The 18,068-nt window shown below is 47.4% G+C and overlaps 2 protein-coding genes, 1 long non-coding RNA gene and 1 other non-coding gene across 4 annotated transcripts; 2 read left to right on the top strand and 2 right to left on the bottom strand.

Moving 5' to 3' along the window:
- Nucleotides 1–829: 829 nt before the first annotated feature.
- On the top strand, nt 830–2,784 carry PRSS33 (serine protease 33). The gene is made up of 6 exons (XM_036225886.1): nt 830–875; nt 1,255–1,281; nt 1,421–1,583; nt 1,773–2,044; nt 2,257–2,426; nt 2,626–2,784. Exons 1-6 carry the CDS (start codon nt 830–832, stop codon nt 2,782–2,784), a joined length of 837 nt encoding a protein of 278 aa, XP_036081779.1.
- A 2,178-nt stretch (nt 2,785–4,962) lies between these two features.
- On the bottom strand, nt 4,963–6,798 carry LOC118606934. Its single transcript, XR_004952691.1, has 2 exons — nt 5,255–6,798; nt 4,963–5,086 (listed from the first exon to the last, which is right to left on the bottom strand). It is a non-coding gene; the product is annotated as an uncharacterized LOC118606934 (long non-coding RNA).
- A 112-nt stretch (nt 6,799–6,910) lies between these two features.
- ELOB (elongin B) lies at nt 6,911–17,692 on the top strand. Its single transcript, XM_016122242.2, has 4 exons — nt 6,911–6,999; nt 7,109–7,243; nt 8,497–8,602; nt 17,516–17,692. Exons 1-4 carry the CDS (start codon nt 6,997–6,999, stop codon nt 17,626–17,628), a joined length of 357 nt encoding a protein of 118 aa, XP_015977728.1. The 5' UTR covers nt 6,911–6,996; the 3' UTR covers nt 17,629–17,692.
- LOC118607214 lies at nt 10,685–10,803 on the bottom strand. The gene has a single exon (XR_004952741.1). It is a non-coding gene; the product is annotated as a 5S ribosomal RNA (ribosomal RNA).
- Nucleotides 17,693–18,068: the final 376 nt, after the last annotated feature.

The raw sequence follows: 18,068 nt of genomic DNA, 5'->3' as shown, positions 1-18,068 counted from the left end.
GAGGTGACAGGACTGCTGGGGTCATGCAGCTCACAAAGGCTCCTGTCCAGAGAACACTTGGCCCAGGCCTGAGGTCTGGGTTCCATGTGGGGCCAGCCAAGCCGGAATTTCTGCACAGAACAATAGTGCTCAGATGCCCCAGCGACTGCAAGAAGCCAGGAGCCAGGGTCAGGTTTGGAGGTGAGCTGCCAAGGATCCTCTGGAGCTTCCTGGCCTGACCACAGGCCCCCTCCCCACACCACCACCCTAGCTCAGTTGGGCCCAGGCTCCTGGCCCCAGTTCTCAGCACCTTGGCCCAAACCAGGCTTTTAAGAAATGCAGGTATCCTTTTCCTGCCACCTCGAAAGCACTACTCAAAGCATCTTTGTTTGAGGCAGGACAGGTGAAGCTGAAGCCCCGCCCTGGCCTCCTTAATTACCCCCTCGCCAGGCCCCTACCCCTCCTGGCCCTTTAAGCCCCTACATCCTCCCCCAGCCCAGTCAGTAAGGAGGGTACCAGGCTGTGAAGGTGACAGCAGGGACCAGGGGCTTCCAGGACAGGTGGGGGTAGCTGTTGGGCAATAGAGTGGGAAAGGGGCCAGGCTCCAAGGCCCTCCTGGAGGCCTGGGGTGCCCAAATCTCTCAGGGAGATGGGGGGCAGGGGTGGTCCTTTGGTTCTGGGCAGAGGGAAGGAGATAGAACCTGTGCCATGATAGGTCTGGGGTCAACTAGGGTCTGAGTAAAGAAAGAAGGGCCTCTGGGGGTGCCTAGTGCTCTGGGTTAGGACCTTCCCCTCCTCTCTCTGCAGACTCTCACTACAGTCTAACCCCTGGGCCAGTCCTAAAGACAGAATGAGGGAGTCTTCTTGTCTCCAGGTCCTGCTCCTACTGCTCCTGGGTGAGTAGAGGTGCAGGGGGTGGGGGGGATATGAGCGTTGACTACAGGGACCTTGGCTAGAAGTCCCATCTCACCCCCTTCTGGCCTGGTTCCCCTAGAGCACTCCAGGGCATCCTAATCTTGGCTTCAGGGATTCAAGTTTTCTGTCGCTAACCTTTGGCTCTCCAAACCCTGATGTGCTAATTTGCAAAATGGGTATAAGTCCCCACCTCACAGTGCTCTGGGGAGGGTTAAATCAGGTAACGGATTGCACAAAATCCTGGCACCAGGTCAGTGCCATAAATGTTCCACCCTCCTTCTAATCTCTGACCTCCCTTCCCCTCACCCCCTTACCTGACACCAAATCCATAACCAGTCTTTTCCCTGCTTCCTCCTCCAGGAGCTGCTAAGACGCTGGAGTCTGCAGGTCAGGAAGCCTTAGGGTCCCCACTCCACCCTGGGAGCCAACTCCTCCCTGACCTTGGCCCTTTGTCTCTCAGATTCCACCTACCTCCCAGGCCCTCAGTATTCCGCCTACCCTTTCCATCCCCCTTATCCTCTCGCAGCCTGTGGGCAGCCTCGTGTGTCCAGTCGGATTGTGGGGGGCCAGGACGCCCGGGCCGGAGAGTGGCCGTGGCAGGCGAGCATCCAGCACCGCGGGGCGCACGTGTGCGGCGGCTCGCTCATCGCCCCCCAGTGGGTGCTGACGGCAGCGCACTGCTTCCCGAGGTCAGCGAGCCGGCGCCCGGCTCCAGCAACGGTGATACACGGGTGTGGGGGAACAAGGCCCAGGGAAAGCAGGAAATCACCTGGCAGAGGCGCTGAGACTGCGCGGGGAGGCGCGGGGACGGCGGGAACCAGGGCACTACTGGGGTTGTTGGAGGGGCTGCTGTAAGTAGCCCCACTGTTGTCACACAGGCGGGTGCTGCTTTCTGAATACCGCGTGCGCCTCGGGGCGCTGCACCTGGGTCCTGCCTCACCCCGCGCTCTCTTGGCGCCGGTGCGGAGGATGCTGCTGTCTCCGGACTACTCCGAAGACAGGGCCCGCGGCGACCTGGCGCTGCTACAGCTGCACCGACCCGTGCCCCTAAGCTCCCGAGTCCAGCCCGTGTGCCTGCCTGAGCCCAGGGCCCACCTGCCACCCGGTACTCTGTGCTGGGTCACTGGCTGGGGCAGCCTCCACCCAGGAGGTGAGGCAGAGGTGGGGCACAGTGGCACTGGGGGAGAACCAGGAGTTCCCCCTTCAACTCCCTGCCAGGGAATCCCACCCCCCACTGCCTCACCCTGGGACCCCTTAGTCACTCAAACCTCTTCCCAGTCCTTCTCAGGTGCAACTCCTCCCACCCACCCCTGGTTACCCAGACCCCCTCTCATCTTTCATAAATCCCATTTCTTCCCCCAGTGCCACTCCCAGAGTGGCGACCTCTGCAGGGAGTAAGGGTGCCATTGTTGGATTCGCATACCTGTGACCGCCTCTATCATGTGGGCACCAATGTGCCCCTTGCTCAGCACATAGTGCTCCCGGGGAATCTGTGTGCTGGCTACGTCCAGGGCCACAAGGATGCCTGCCAGGTGCGTGAAGCTGCCTGGAACCTCAAGTCCACACTCCCATGTCCAGCACCCTACCTCCCTCGAACCCAAGACCCAGGAGGTACCCCTTCCAGGCTCAGTGTCCTGGCTCCCAAACCAAATGTACCACCTAGGGGACTGGAGCCTTAGGACTGCCATAGTCTCCAGAGGGCGGGGACCTAAGGTTGCCTTTCTCCTACAGGGTGACTCGGGGGGACCCCTGACCTGCTTGAAGTCTGGGCGCTGGGTCCTGGTGGGCGTGGTGAGCTGGGGCAAAGGTTGTGCCCTGCCCAACCGTCCAGGTGTCTATACCAATGTGGCCATTTACAGCCCTTGGATTCAGGCTTGCCTCAGCCTTTGATGTGGTGACACTGACTTGGAATCGGATGCTACCTGGTACATCTTGGGACCTGCATATTCCCTCGACCCTGCCACTTCTGACTTGAGACTCAGAGGCCTGACAAAGCTAATGGGCCATCTTTCCATCCATCTATCCATACCCTGCTGCCTCCTCCTTGGGGATCACCAAACCAGAGCTGCCAGCCCCCATCCAGGAGCCTCCCATGTGTCAGGGTCTCAAACTCCCACTTTCCCCTTCCTGTTCATTTATCCTCTACAGCTCCAGCCAGAGCTGGGGCTGGGTACCCAGATATAGGCAAGTAAGCTAGTGCCCGGTCTGGCCTGTGTGCCCCTTTTTTTCTGGAGGAAGCCAGGGAGGTTCAAAGTGTGGAGGGATTTAGTGCCAAAGAGATGATTCTCTTTCACTAGCTTTGAAGATGGTAGGGGAAGGGTGTGTCAAGGGTGTGTTCTCGTGGTAAGAAATTGCAAGCAGCCTCCAGGAGCTGAGGGCAGCCCTGGCCGACAGACTTTAGGAAGATGGAAACCTCAATGCTACAACTGCAAGGAACTGAATTTGGCCAACACCCGACAGAGCATGGAAGCAAACTTTCCCCTCAGCATCCAGGTGAGAGCCCATCAGACCAACCCAGCTGAGTCCACCCAGACTTCCGGTCCCCAAAGTTGTGACTTAATAAATTTGTCTTGTGTTAAGCTGCTATGTTTGCAGTCACTGGTCACACAGCAAGAGAAATCTAGACTTTATCCACTACAATGGAGGTACCTGGGAATGGAGTGTCCTCCACCAGGCTCAGGAGTAAGGGCCACTTGGCATCATACCCTCTGCCCAGGAGGCGCAAGGAGCCCTTCCTTGGGCAGGCCTGGCTGGAGCTTCTGCTTTCCGGTTTCTGTTACCCCATCACTCCTGGAGTAAGTCTGGGGCTGTATCCTAGTCTTGGCCAGAAGCTCCAGACCCAGACCCCCGCACACACCTGTGTCTGGAGATCAGCCTAGACCCTTTGCAGCTCCCTACCCACCTTCAAGTACCTGGGGCCTGCCATCTTCTCATTTCTAGGCCAAGGATCACCCATCCCTGTAGACAGAGCTGTTTCTAGAACTGCTGAAGGAACAAGAAACTGGAAGAAGAAAAAAAAAAAACCCTGGAAAATCCAAAGCCTACTCTTTGGAGTTGACAGCAGCAATGGGTGATCTCAGAGCACCCATGAGGTGTTCTCATTTCCCCTGTCATAGGTGGGAAAACAGGCCCAGAGAGGTTAAATGAGGTGCCCTAAGGCCCACAGCAGGTAAGAGGTGGAGACAGATTTGAACACAGGCAACCGACTCAAATTCCACAGGTGTCACTTCCCTCATAAAATTGAAGTAGTTGTAAAACACAAATGAGAGACACACTATAACCAGTAGTCATTGATGATTACTATTTATTAATCAATGCTAAAAAAAAAAAAAAAATAGGAGGGGAAGGCCCACCAAGCTGAGACAATGCAGACTTAGTTTGGAAGGTCCCTGTCGTGAACAATAGGTGACTGAAGCAAAAAGGGCCCAGGAGGCCTTTCTGGGGAGAGAACCAAGAGCAGCTGGCTAGCCAGCTCACCAGCCATCTTGAGATTCCCATTCTGTGTATCATGGCCCCCAGAAGGGAGGGCCTACACCCAGCAAAACCAGGGCTTAGGGCTGGGGCTGGGGTTCAGCCCCTGCTTGCCCCTCAAACCGCCTCCCCACACCCCATTCCCACTTGTGTAGGTATCACTGCACTAAATGACACGGACGCTTGTAGTCACCTCCTGCCACCAATCTACCAACTGGATGGCACCAGGGGGTGCACAAAAAGCCTTCTGAAAGGAAAGACTCACCAGGCTGGGTGACCTCAGACAACAGAGACAGCTATAGTCAGAAATCAGTCATTCCCCGAACCCTGACACTGTGCTCTGTGTGCATTAGCCAGCTCGTTAATACTCCCAAATGCCCTGCGAGGTCCAACTGTGTATTTTTCCTTCATGGATGGAAAAACAAGTGGAGGCTCAGTGCCTTGCCCGAGATCATAATTTGGCTGGGGGGTCTGTTGCCTGTCTCTGAGAACCTCCTTGGCCTTTACTGTCCACACCCCACTCTCCCTTCCCTCTCCCTCCTCAGCAGCATAGTACCTAAAGCTTCCAACTCTCTGTACACAAAGATACTGAGATTCATAAGGAAACCTTAAGCCGAGGACTTACCCCACCAATTATGTGTCCACTGCCTCTTGACTCAGGGGATAGAGCCCAGGTGAAGGTCAGCCAGGGGTTGGCCTGCCAGCAGGGAAACAGACCTGCCTTGAGGTGCAAGAAGGAAAGAGTCACAGGAGGGGAAGGGACTTAAGAAGGCTCCTGAGGAACCAGAGGGTAGAGGTCAAAAATAACTACAGTTGAAGTTTAGGAAATGTTTATTGAGCACTAACTCTTGGAGAGACTCATAAACTTTAGAAACGTTAATTCTCCCACCTGGAAGAGGAAACTGGGCCTTGGTGAGATTAACTGCCCTAAGCTGCACAAGCAGCAAGGACTTGAATACCAGCTGGTCAGAGCCCAGAGCCTGTGCGGTTAGCCACCAGCTTGGTTGAGGGTCAAGATGCGGTCGGTGGTCATGTAAGGTAGTCACGTAGCTGGAACCTGCAGCTGGGGGAAACCACCGTGAGCCACATTCCTCAGCCAATAAGAAACAATAAGTGGACAGAACCATAATCACGCGAGAGATAAGTGGGCCCAAGAAAAGTTTCTTAAGTTACGCAAGCACTTAATAAGTTAAAAAGGGCTGTCCTATAATTAACTTATCTTATCATAGTAAAACACTCCTCTAGATGGATGGAGATTTAAGATGCTAATGAGATATGCCATACATGAAGTAGCATGCAGATACACTGCACAGGACCCGCCTCAACATACTCTGTAGAGGAAGAAAAGAGAAACGGATGGCCCCCAATCACAAGAGCCTATAAAACCGCTGTACCTATAAACCTTGGGGAGCCACATCCATTCTTTCAGAGTGAATTTCCTTGTTGCATCAAGCTCTTGCTTTAAAAAATCTTTTTCTCTGCAAAATTGTTTCACCCTCTCTCTTGATTTCTGTCCTGAGAGGGCAAGGACACCTGCCCGCGTAACAAAGGCAGCAGCATCTTCAGAATCTGCTCACCTTAAAGAATTCTCAAATTGCAGCCCCAACAACTGCAAAGTTGTTTGATGTCCAGGGCCATCTACTGGCTCAGCTCTTGCTGGGTGCCACAGCATGCCTCCCCTGACAAACACCAGCAACGGGCAGCTGAGGCTCTCCCTCTCCCAAGGAGTGGTTAAGTGAAAGGCCTCCATTCCTCGCACTAGCGTAACCGCAATTTGGGGGTGACACAGGATAGTGACCAACATCCAAAATGGGAGGAATAGACTGTGGCTAAGGATGCCCCCGTAGAAAGGTGGCTAAACAGGGAAATCAAGTCTACATGCCTTTCCAGAGCCCAAGTAGAACAAGGCTGGGAGGTGGGCGGGTGCCCAAGACCCCTAGGGCCAGGGGGTTCCTCTTTCCTCCTCCTTGGAGAGCATCAACTTCGGCCATGCCAAATGCGTCTTCCCAGGAAATTCGCCCTAACACCAACAAAAGTTCCCTACAGACCATAAAGCCTCTCTGAACTAGAAACAATCCTTATACCCAAGGCTGCACACTCCTTACACTCCTCAAAATGGCCGCCAGGAAGCTTCAGAATTCTGAGTCAGACCTTTCAATATGGCAGCCCAGGTCTCACTGAGATGCGAACATCTTGCCTCCCCGGTGACCAAGATGCACATCATTCATTTACCCTCCCTGAGATGTGGAGGTACCCTACGCTGATGAAGGTAGTCCCGGATATTCTCAAAAGAAGGCTGGGCCTACACCCGCGTCTCGCTCATGAGGACCTCACCTTTGCCACTTCCAAGTTAGCACACCACCTCCGCGTACCCCCCACCCCCAGCTCCGCCCTGCCGCCCCGACTCCCACCACCTCCGCCACCCTGCCAACCCGAGATGCCCCGCGCCAAGGCGCCAAGATGGCGACCGAACCTTGGGAGTGAGCGACTCGCTTGCGAATCGTTTAAAATGGAGGCCGCTGGGGCGTGGCCGCCAGGCGCAGGGCACGCTGGGGGGCAGCGCGCGGTCCGCCGGGAACGGGGCGGAGCGCGGCCGCGCCGGCGCGTCGAGTGGGAGAGGCAGCTGCTGAGATGGTGAGCGGGTGCGGGGGGAGGGGCGCTGGTCCGGGGCCGGGGGCGGCGGGGGTGGCGGGCCGCGCGGGGGGGACTGGGCTTCGCGCTCACGCCGGCCCACCACCCCCAGGACGTGTTCCTTATGATCCGGCGCCACAAGACCACCATTTTCACGGACGCCAAGGAGTCGAGTACCGTGTTTGAGCTCAAGCGCATTGTCGAGGGCATTCTTAAGCGGCCTCCTGACGAGCAGCGGCTGTACAAGGTGCGGCCCCGCCGGTTTCAGGCGGGCGGGGGCCGGGCAAGGGCCTGGGCTGGGGCCGGGGGCGGGCGCTGCCCGGAACCTGAGCCTGGCCATGGGCTCACAGCGATCGCGTCGTTGATGTAAACAGTGGCGGCCGCCGCGGGTCGAATTCCCCCTCGTGGAGCTGTTGTTGGGACTCGGAAAGATGAAGCGCCGATAGCGCTCGTTACACGGGGAGGTATCGACTAAGGATGGCATTAAAATCGCGCTCCAGGCCCTGTGCTGAGTGCGGAGGGCCAGCGTCGCATCTGAGCCTTACAACGGTCCCCTGCAACGTGCTGGCACTTGACATCGTTGCTCTGTAGTTAAGGAAACAGGCTCGCGAGGTGGCCACTTAACAGCCAGGATTTGATCCCGGTGCCTGTAATCTTCTGTAGACCCATCAAAATCACACTGCCCCCCCCCAACACTCTTTGATACAAAGAATCAAATTCTCACCAGTTCTTTACCCAACAACTATTTATAAGTCTCCAATCTGCCAGTTCTCTAAAAGCTTGCCTCACTGTTCGCTGCTTAGGAACTGGCTGTAGTTACCCATCAAGGATAACTTGGGGGTTTGTGTTTTCACTGGGGAATCCGGTGTGTCAATCCTTGATTGAAGTTTCTGGCAGTGGGAGGTCTCACCTAAGTGCATTGATTTAATTTTTGGCTGGAAACTAGAAAACTGGTCTTTCACTCCAGGCTGAACCTCCACACTCCCTTGGTCTCTAAAGGCCTTTTCTCCCTGATACATACTTGGGCTTTCCTGATAAGGATGCTTCCCACTGGCTGTGTTATTCCTTCACTCACTGAAACAACCTGGCTGCCCTGTGAGGTGGGAGTTCCAATAATTTTCATTTTACAGTTAAGGAAATTTCACATCAAAAAGTTAACTGTCCAAGGGTCAAAGCTAGGATTCAAACCAGGTCTGCTTGTAGCCAGGTCTGGTCACTCACTGGCTCTTCACCTGGAGTTTGGGCGTTGGGGGGGGGGGGCGGGGGGTGGGGAGCGTGGAGAAACAGATTCCAGAGCCCTATCCTGGGAAGTTCTGATTTGGAAAATCTTGAGTGTAGCCCTGGAAACTGTGTTTGATAAACTCTAGAGTGGGCCTGGGCCCCACTTTGAGCTGTCTCTCTTACCTCTTCTGACTTCCAGTGTAGTTGCTGACCAAAGAGGTCTTTGGGGCTTGATCCTCCTGGGGCCTCTCCTGAGACCTTGCCTGCCTCTTTCCTCAGGATGACCAGCTTCTGGATGATGGCAAGACACTGGGTGAGTGTGGATTCACCAGTCAGACAGCGCGACCACAGGCCCCAGCCACTGTGGGGCTGGCCTTCCGAGCAGGTGAGAGGGGCAGCCAGGCAGGGTGGAAACAGCCAAAGAAAGAGATTGTCAGGGATCCTGCAGTTTTTCCAAGTCTCCAGGACAGTGTCTTCCCAGTGTACAAACATGAGGCAATATCTTGTGACAGTGTATTTTATTTCCCTCACAAACAAAAAAAGAGAAGCAAACAAGATGCTTGTAGAAATGGAAGCCTAGTTCATGAAGGATTCAAAGATCCCTAGTCATAATACCAGGTTACCTTTACAGAGGGTTTTTTCTTTTATTCCCATAACCCCATCCTCCTCTCTGGCAAATATCAGCTTGTTCTCTAGATCTATTGTTCTTTTCTGTTTTGTTTATTCATTTGTTTTTTTGTTTGTTTGTTTTTGTTTTTAAAGCATTCATGGATGAGTGAAATCTTGGTATTTATTTTTTCTCTGACTTCTGCACTTAGTGTAATACTTTCTGGGTCCATCCATGTTGTTGCAAATAGACCACATCATTTTTATCTATTCTTCTGTTGATGGACATCTAGGTTACTTCCATGTCTTGGCTATCACTGATAATACTGCAAAAAACATAGGAGTACATGTGTATATCTTTTCGAATTAGTGTTTTTGTTTTCTTTGAGTAAATACCCAGAAGTGGAATTGCTGCCTTGTATGGCAGCTCTTTAATTTTTTGAGGAATCTCTGTACTCTTTTCCATGTGGCTGCACCAATTTACAATCCTACCAATAGTGCACAAGGGTTTCTTTTTCTCCATATCCTCCTCACCACTTGTTTGTTGATTTATTGATGATAGCTATTCTGACAGGTGTGAGGTGATATCTAATTGTGGTTTTAATTTGCATTTCTCCAGTGATTGATGATGTTGAGCATCTTTTCATATGTCTGTTGGTCATCTGTATGTCTTCTTTGGAGAAATGTCTGTTCAGGTTTTCTGCTCATTTTTTACTCAGATCGTTGTTTCTTTGTATAAAGTTTTGAGTTCCTTACATATTTTGGATAGTAACCCTTTATCAGATGTCATTGGCAAATATCTTCTCCCATTCAGTAGGTTGTTTGTTCATTTTGCTGATCATAACCTTATTTTGATGTAGTCCCATTTGTTTTTTTCTGTTGTTTCCATTGCCCAGGGAAACATCCAAATTTAATGTCTATGTTTTCTTCTAGGTTTTTTTTATGGTTTTAGATCTTACATTTAGATCTTTATAATCTATTTTTGAGTTTATTTTTGCATATGGTGTAAGTAAGCCAGTTTCATTTTTTTGCATGCATCTGTCAGTTTTCCCAACATCACTTAATGAAGAGACCGTCTTTACCTCATTGTATGCCCTTGCCTCCTTTGTCATATATTGACCATGTGAGGATTTGTTTCTGAGCTCTCTGTTCTATTTCTTAATCTGTGTATCCATTTATATACTTGTACCATACTGTTTTGATTACTGTAGCTTTGTAGGATGGTTTGATGTCAGGAAACATGATACCTCCCACTTTGTTCTTAAGATTTCTTTGGCTATTCAGGGTCTTTCGTGGTGCTGTATAAATTTTAGAATTAGTTCTAATTCTGAGAAGAATGCCATTGGTATTTTAATAGGGATTGCACTGAATCTATATAGTCTTAGGTAGTAAGGACATTTTAACAATATCCTTCCAATCCACAAGCAAGGTATATCCTTCCACTTGTTTGTATCTTTCATTTCTTCAATGTCTTCTGGTTCTCAAAGTACAGATCTTTCACCTCTTTGGTTAAATGTATTCCTGAGTATTTACATTTTTGATGTAAATAGGATTGTTTTCTTAATTTCTTCTGATCGTTAGTTATTGGTATATAGAAATTCAACAAATTTTTGTATATTCTGTATTCTGTGACTATCGTAAATTTTTTGGTGAAGGTCTCAGAGTTTTCTTCATATAATAGATCATTTGCAGATAATGAGCATTTTACTAATTCCTTTCCAATTTGGATGTCTTTTACTTTTCTTGTGTGATTGCTGTGGCAAGGCTTTACAGTAGGTTGAATAGAAGTGGTGATAGGCAACATCCTTGTTTGTTTTATTCCTGATCTTAGAGGAAAAGCTTTCAGCTTTTTTTTTTTCGTTGCCTACGGCACCTGGTATTCCTAGGTGGTCTCCCATCCAGGTACTAACCAGGCCCGACTCTGCTTAGCTTCAGAGATCAGATGAGATCAGGTGCGTTCAGGGTGGCATGGCCATAGAAGCTTTCAGCTTCTTAACCTGAAAATAAAAAGGAAGGCCTTTCAAAGAGACGAGAAACATTTGAGATCAAAAAAAGGAGTACCTATTTGAGAAGCTTTGATTCACAGAAATCCAAATGTTCTGATTAGGAGACACAGGCAATGGGTATTTATAAGAAACGGAAGGAGAACGCTTAATTCAATAGGAGACATTTCTATTGGTGCAGGTAACATACTGATGTTAATTCTAAACAATGTTTTTAATCTTCAGTCCGGTAGTTGTAATAAGTTACTTTCTGGTTATCTTTTCAAACAGTTCTTTGGGGTACAGTGTTGCTTTGGGTCCATTCCAAAGGTTATTTTGCCTTAACATTCCAAAGATTTGAAGTTTAAGACATGAAAGGCAGTTCCCCTGGCATGGCAGCTTTGGCTCCTTCTTACAGTGGGTCCATTTACTTGTATTTTAATTTATTTTTGACAAGCTTTTCACCATTAAGTGTGATATTAGCTGTGGGTTTGTCATATATAGCCTTTATTACTTTATTATGTTGAGATGTTTTTTCTTTACCCACTTCGTTGACAGTTTTTGTTATAGAAAGATACTGAATTGTGTCAAAATGCTTTTTGTGCATCTATTGAGATGACAATATGGTTTTTATGCTTTATTTTGCTAATGTGATGTATAGGTTGATTGATTTATGGATGTGGAACCATCTTTGCATCCATGGTATGAATCCTACTTGGTCATTGTATAATCCTTTCATGTATTGTTGAATCTAGTTTGCTAATATGTTGTTGAGAATTTTTACATCTATGTTTATCAAGAATAATGGCATGTAATTTTTTTTGTAATGTCTCTGGTTTGGAATCAGGGTAATGCTGGCTTTGTAGAATGAGTTTAGAACCATTCCTTCCTTTCAGTTGTTTCAAGTAGTTTAAGAAGGATAGGTATTTATTATTATTTGAATCTTTGGTAGAATCCACCTGTTAGTCCATCTGGTCCTGGACTTTTATTTGCTGAGAGTTGGTTATTGCTTCAATTTCATTGCTAGAAATCAGTCTGTTTAGATTTGTGTTTCTTTCTGGTTCAGTATTAGAAGGGTATATACTTTTAGAAATGTATCCATGCCTTCAAAATTGAGTTTGTTGGTGTATAATTGTTTGCAGTATTCTTTGATGATTCTTTGTATTTCTGTGGTGTTGGTTGTATGTTCTATTTCATATATGATTTTATTTATTTGGGTCCTTTTTTCCTTGCTGAGTTTGGCTAAAGGTTTGTAAATTTGGTTTATCTTTACAAAGAACCAGCTTTTAGTTTTATTGATCTTTTTGTTTTTTAAATTTCTAATTTATTTCTGCTCTGATCTTAACTATTTCCTTTTGTTTACTTTGGGTTTTGTTGCTCTTTTATGTTTGGAATTGTTTATTTGGGAATTTTCTTTTTTTTTTTTTTTAGCTAGGCCTATATTGCTGTAAATTTTTTTCTTAGAACTGCTTTCGCTGCGTGCTAAGTATTTTGAGTTGTGTTTTCATTATCATTTGTTTCAAAAGTTTTTAATTTTTTTCTTTGATTTCTTCTTTAATACTTTAGTTTAGTAGCATGTTCTTTAGCCTCCACATATTTATGTTTTTTTCCAGTTTTCTTCCTGTAGTTGATTCTAGTTTCATGCTATTTGGGTTGAAAAAGATGCTTGATATGATTTGTTTTCTTGAATTTATTGAGGCTTGCTTTGTGGCCTAATATATTGTCTGTCCTGGAGAATGTTACATGGGTACTTCAGGAAAAATGTGTGTTCTGCAGTTTTGGGAGAAATGCTCTAATAATATCTATTAAGTTGATCTGGTCTAATGTGACATTATTGCCTTATTAGTTTTCTGTCTAGATGATCTCTGTATTGATGTGAGTAGAGTATTAAAATCCTGTACTATTATTTTATTATTATGAGGTTTTCTCTTTATGTCCATTAATAAATTGCTTTATATGTTCAGGTGCTACTATTTGGGGTGCAGAGATAGATATTTATGATTGTTAAATCCTCTTGGATTGACCTCATTATAATTACATAATGTCCTTTTTTTTGTTTGTTTGTTTAAAGGTCTTTTTGTCCAATATGAGTATTGCTACCCAGCTTTCTTTTCGTTACTATATGTGTGGAATACCTTTTTCTATTCCTTCACTTTCAGGATGTATGTGTTTTTCAATTTGAAGTGAGTCTTGTAAGCACCATAAAGATGGGTCACGTGTTTTTAATGCATGTGGCCACCCTACTTTTATGGGAGCATTTACTCCATTTCCATTTAAAGTAATTGATAAGTATGTACTTATTGCCATTTTGTTGTTTTTTGTTTTTGTAGTTGTCTGTTCTGTTCTTCTCTGGATCTCTTCCCTTATTGTTTGCTGTTTTTCTTCAGCGTTTTGTTTGGGTTCCTTACACTTTGTTCTTTTGTGTATTTTTTGTAGGTTTTTGGTTTCCAGTTACCATGAGGTTTATGTATATCACAGCAGTCTATTTTAAGGTGTTTAAGTCCAAATGTATTCTATAAGGACTATATTTTTACTTCTCCACGCTTTATGTTATTGATGTCATGGTTTAGATATTTTTGTGTTGTACATCCTCTACTTAATTGTAGTTTGCGTTGAGTTTGAAACCTTTTTTTAACCTTCTTGGTAGCTTTTTATATGTCTGTTTTGCTGCATTTATTAACATTTGGCTTACCTGTGAGATATTTTTTCCTTCATATTTTCTTATTTCTGGTTATGTACTTTCCTTTTCTGCTTAAAGAAGACCCTTTAATATTTCTTGTAAAGCTGGTATAATGGTGATGGACTCCTTTAGTTGTTGCTTGTTTGAGAAACTCTATTTCTACTTCAATTCTGAATAACCTTGCTGGGCAAATTATTTTAGATTGTAGCTTCCTTTTTTTCAGCATTTTAAAGATGTCCTGCCACTCCCTTGTGTCCTGTAAAGTTGCCGCTGAGAAATCAGCTTATAGCCTAATAGGGTGTATGTAATTAATTGTTTTCCTCTTGCTTCCTTCAGGAGTGTCTCTTTAATTTTTGCCATTTTAATTACAATAGGTCTCAGTTTGGGTTTCTTTGGAAGTCTTGTTTGGAACTCTATTTTTTTCCTGGACCAGGGTCTGTTTCCTTTCCCAGGTTAGGAAAGTTTTCAGCCAGTTCCTTTCTCTCTCTTCTCCTTCTGGGATCCATATAATTTGAATGTTTGAGCACTTGATGTTATCCCAGAGGTCCTTTAAACCATCCTTGTTTTTTTAATTCTTTCCGCTGTTTTGATTGGTTTATTACTTCTAGTTTGTATTATAGGTTGCTAATCCATTCTTTATTAGCTAATCTGTTAATTCCTTCTGTTTTTCACTTCAGTTATTATATTTTCAGGTCTACATGTTTGTTTGTTTATTATATCTTGTAACTCTATAACTGTTTGTTGAAGTTCTGAGTTCCTCTATTCCACTCTCAAGTTTGGGGTGCATCCTTATGACTTTATTTGAATTCTTTATCTGGCAAATTACTTTTCTCCATTTCCTTAGGTTTTCTTTTTTTCCCTTCATTCATTTAAGAGATATTCTTCAGCCTTTTATTTTGTTTGACTTTCTATGTTTGTTTATATGAATTAGATAAAATAGCTGACTTTTCCAGTCTTGTAAAAGTGGCCTTAAGTAGGCTGTGTGAGCTGGGTGGTTTTGGCAGGTTGGTAGGAGGCAGTGCCTGGGGCACTGGCCCACTGAGCCAGAGTGGTTTTTGGTGGGGTAGTACGTATAGTGATGACCTGTTGATCCTGCTTGCTCCTTTTGTTCAGGGTTGGAATGGGCTCAGGTGGTGTCTGGGAACACACTGCAGGGACCTTGCAGGTGGGCGAGAGCATCTTGCCCACCCTGTGGAAGTGTGGAGGGTGATGTAAACAACTTCAGGGAAACAACTGTGGTACCTCCAACCTTGTAGAATTCCCAAATCTGGAGAGCTCCAGTGGATCCCCACCATTCTCTATACAGCCTCTCTGTTGTTTGTTGTACAGAAAGTGGTCTAGTGCGGAAGTGAAATATGTGTAGGCTTTCACCTAGGGTGCTGCCCCGTAGGGGCTGGAGCGGCTCCTGGCAGGGAGGCCAGCTGTTAGTGGTGATGCCCTGTTCCTGCTTGTTCCTTGTTGGGAGGCAAAAGACTGGGTAGTGTAGCCAAGTGGTGATCCCACAGGTAGGCCAAAGCATCTGCGAATAGAGCTCCCCACTCTATCAAGTATAGGAAATGTAAATGATAGTGCTCACTGGCTCCTCTGACGAGAAGAGTTCCCACAACTCTCAGAAGGCTCCTCTGGCTTTCCAGCATTGCTTCTCAGCTTTCTCTGTTTGGTCTCTTTCCCTTACTTAGCTGTTCATTCAGCCCTCATTTGTCTCATAGGAGTAATTGCTCTCTATATGTGTATATTTGAGTTTGTTCATGGGAGTTCAGCCTCCACCTTTACTGCCATCATCTTGGACCTCATAGAGGCCCTATTGAGTACCTGTTTCTACGCTCTGCATTTTATTTTGGATATACCATCTGATCTTGATAGCCCTGGGAGTTTAGCCCTGCCATTGCTATTTTGGAGACTTGGACACTTGAGGCTTGCCAGTAGTTGTAGGGAGCCATGGTTCAGATGCAGGCTGTTGGGACCTTTCCTGAGCCAGACACCACCAGGCATTGTATTTGCAGTGCATCACTTAATTCCCCAGCATCTCTGTACAGGCCAGACTTGTATTATGTTCATTTTAAGGCTGAGCAAACTGCACCTAGGAAGTAGGTCACTTGCTAGGACTGCCAGATCCAGGATTCAGATGCAGGTCCTCCTGCCTGCCCCAGAGCCTGTATTCATCAACCATGCACCACCCTGCCCAGAGTTTAGAAACCTAGTGGTTGGGGTGGTGTACCGCCCTCCAATATACCCCCATCTTCTCCCAGGAAAGAGAGATTTAAATTTTATTCTTTGTCTTGGGAAATTTAACCAGAAGTCTTAAAATATTTTCACAGCTGTGGACCCAGGGGCCTTATGGATGGATGGCTGGGTAAACTTGAATAAAGTTACAAGGAATTGTTTTTTGGCTTTTTAGAAGAAAAATAGCAAAGACTAAGGAGGGAGTGTACTTTGGCCATTTTTTAGTTTGATAAGGGTAACTGCTAAGCCTCAGCAGCTGTGTCCTCAGGCAGCTACTTCACACAACCCGTCCCTCCTGTCCCTCCGGTCCCTCCTGGCTTGGCATTCCCATCTCCATAAAAAGATGTGACACTAGGGCCAGCCTCACAGCCAGGCAGCTTAAGCCCATACACACCCCGGCCCCCAGCCTTAAGAGTGCTCAGCAAATGGAAACCTTGGGGGCCTTTATGTGGGTTCCCACTGACCATCATAGTGACGCCGAGGCAGGTGTAGAGCTGGGGCAGATTTTGTACAAATCAGACCCTATACAGGCATGCCCTTCTGAAGGGCACAGGTAAGGGCTAAAAGCTCATCTCCTATTTTGCTTCCTAAGTCAGGGCTGGACAGCATTCTCCTAGAGGATGTGCCCCTTTCTCATTTGAACAAAGGCACCCTTATAGGCTTGCAGCATCTCTTGGAAGATGGCGATAGACCTATTTAACAGATAGATGGTAGGGGCCACAGTGTGGACTGTGGATTGGCTACTCTTGGCTTCTCCCACGGACGAAAATGCACTTCTGTGTGGGTAGTTGTTTCCTTGTGCAGCTTGTAGGACAAGACACCCCAAACTGGTTTGTTAGGGAGATGACAGTGTTCACGTGTTAATGTCCTCATCCAGACTATTTCAAGAGTGGGAAAGATGATGGAGATAATTTTTGTCACTGCGGATTTGTGGCTTAAAAGAATAAGTTATTAAGGTGGTCAGATGTCTAAACTTCAGTACTATTGACATTTGGGGCTGGAGCATTCTGTGTGGATTGTTTTGTGCATTGTAGGATGCTTAGCAGCATACCTGTCCACTACCAGAGATGGACATATACCCCCACTAGATACTGTTTGCAGCCTTCCACTCCAAGTTATGACAACCCAAACTGTTGCCAGACTTGGCTGACTTTCCCTGGGCTACCTAATCAATTGAAAACCCTGAGCCAGGTGGAGGGAAGTCTCCCAGAAGGAAAGCACAGGAGAAAAGTGGGGCTGAGGTGACAGCCATAACAAAACAGTGAAAGCCTTCTTGGAGCCACTATTTTAGTGGGGAAAGCAGCTGCTCAAAAGAAACAGGGTCCTTTGAGCTAGTGGTTAAGTGCTCCCAAGGCAATGACCAGGGTTTTGGGACGCTGAGTGCTTGCTTACATGCGGTGGCTGGGAAAGGTTTCTCTAAGGTAATGTGTGAGTTGAACCCTGTCACTGCATTGCAGGCTGAGGACCAAAATGTAAAGGCCTTGTGCAGGATGTGAGAACATAATGGCAAGGACTTGATATTTTATTCAGAACATACTGGAAGGATTTAAGGAGAGATGAAAGAGAATCTGGTCTGATTATTTTTTTAATCACTGCTTGGTAGAGAGGGGATGAGAAGGGAACAAGATGGGTCCCGAGGGTGAGGGAAAAAATGGCCAGGGTCAGGTTGGCCCTGTAGAGGTGGGAGACTGATCCCAGGCAGTTGGATGTCAGGGAGGTCGGGGCTATGGAGAAGACTCACTTTGCCTGGGTGGATGTTTGCATAGAGGTGGTGGTCCCCTCTAGTTCTTCCTATTCTCTCCTCTAGATGATGCATTTGAGGCCCTGCGCATCGAGCCCTTTTCCAGCCCACCAGAGCTGCCTGACGTGATGAAGCCACAGGACTCAGGAAGCAGCGCCAATGAACAAGCTGTACAGTGAGAGGGCCTAGGGCCCACCCTTCAGTGCCCCATTCCTGCCAATAAAAAATTTGGGTGTCTGCCTGGTTGCTGCCTCTTTCTGTGCACCCTCTCCTGATTCCAGGCATCATGCTCACCATGATGGGGCCCAGTCCCTGCAAGGCTCCTCAACCTCGTGCTTGTCACGGGGCCCAGCAGTCTACCCCCATCCCAGCTTGCCCCTCAAAGGACATGGGCAGAGGACTGAGGAATCTACAGCACCAGGTTACCCTTCTGTTCAGCCTGCTGTTTTCACAGTGCTCCCTACCCGCAACACAGTCTCCCAAGCAGGTGCCTCTTGTCCTGCCTGGAACAAAAGTGTAAGCCAGAGCCAGGGTGTTGGCTCTTGCAGGGGCAGGGGGTTCTGTAGGGGACCTACACCTGGGACTGCAGTCAGTAAAAGAGCAGCTCTTCTCCCTGTCC

Source organism: Rousettus aegyptiacus, unplaced genomic scaffold, assembly GCF_014176215.1.
Source record: "Rousettus aegyptiacus isolate mRouAeg1 unplaced genomic scaffold, mRouAeg1.p scaffold_m13_p_8, whole genome shotgun sequence".
Lineage (NCBI taxonomy): Eukaryota > Metazoa > Chordata > Mammalia > Chiroptera > Pteropodidae > Rousettus > Rousettus aegyptiacus.
Note: the sequence above shows the minus strand (reverse complement) of the source record. Positions and strands in the feature narration are given on the sequence as shown.

What these genes read in the sequence shown, in the direction of transcription:
- PRSS33 (XM_036225886.1), top strand. Translation starts at nt 830, where the DNA reads ATGAGGGAGTCTTCTTGTCTCCAGGTCCTGCTCCTACTGCTCCTGG. An exon ending in GCAGCGCACTGCTTCCCGAG is followed by an intron (nt 1,584 to 1,772) that starts GTCAGCGAGCCG and finishes GTTGTCACACAG; the next exon opens with GCGGGTGCTGCTTTCTGAAT. An exon ending in GGGCAGCCTCCACCCAGGAG is followed by an intron (nt 2,045 to 2,256) that starts GTGAGGCAGAGG and finishes TTCTTCCCCCAG; the next exon opens with TGCCACTCCCAGAGTGGCGA.
- ELOB (XM_016122242.2), top strand. An exon ending in ACGAGCAGCGGCTGTACAAG is followed by an intron (nt 7,244 to 8,496) that starts GTGCGGCCCCGC and finishes CTCTTTCCTCAG; the next exon opens with GATGACCAGCTTCTGGATGA. An exon ending in GGGGCTGGCCTTCCGAGCAG is followed by an intron (nt 8,603 to 17,515) that starts GTGAGAGGGGCA and finishes TCTCTCCTCTAG; the next exon opens with ATGATGCATTTGAGGCCCTG.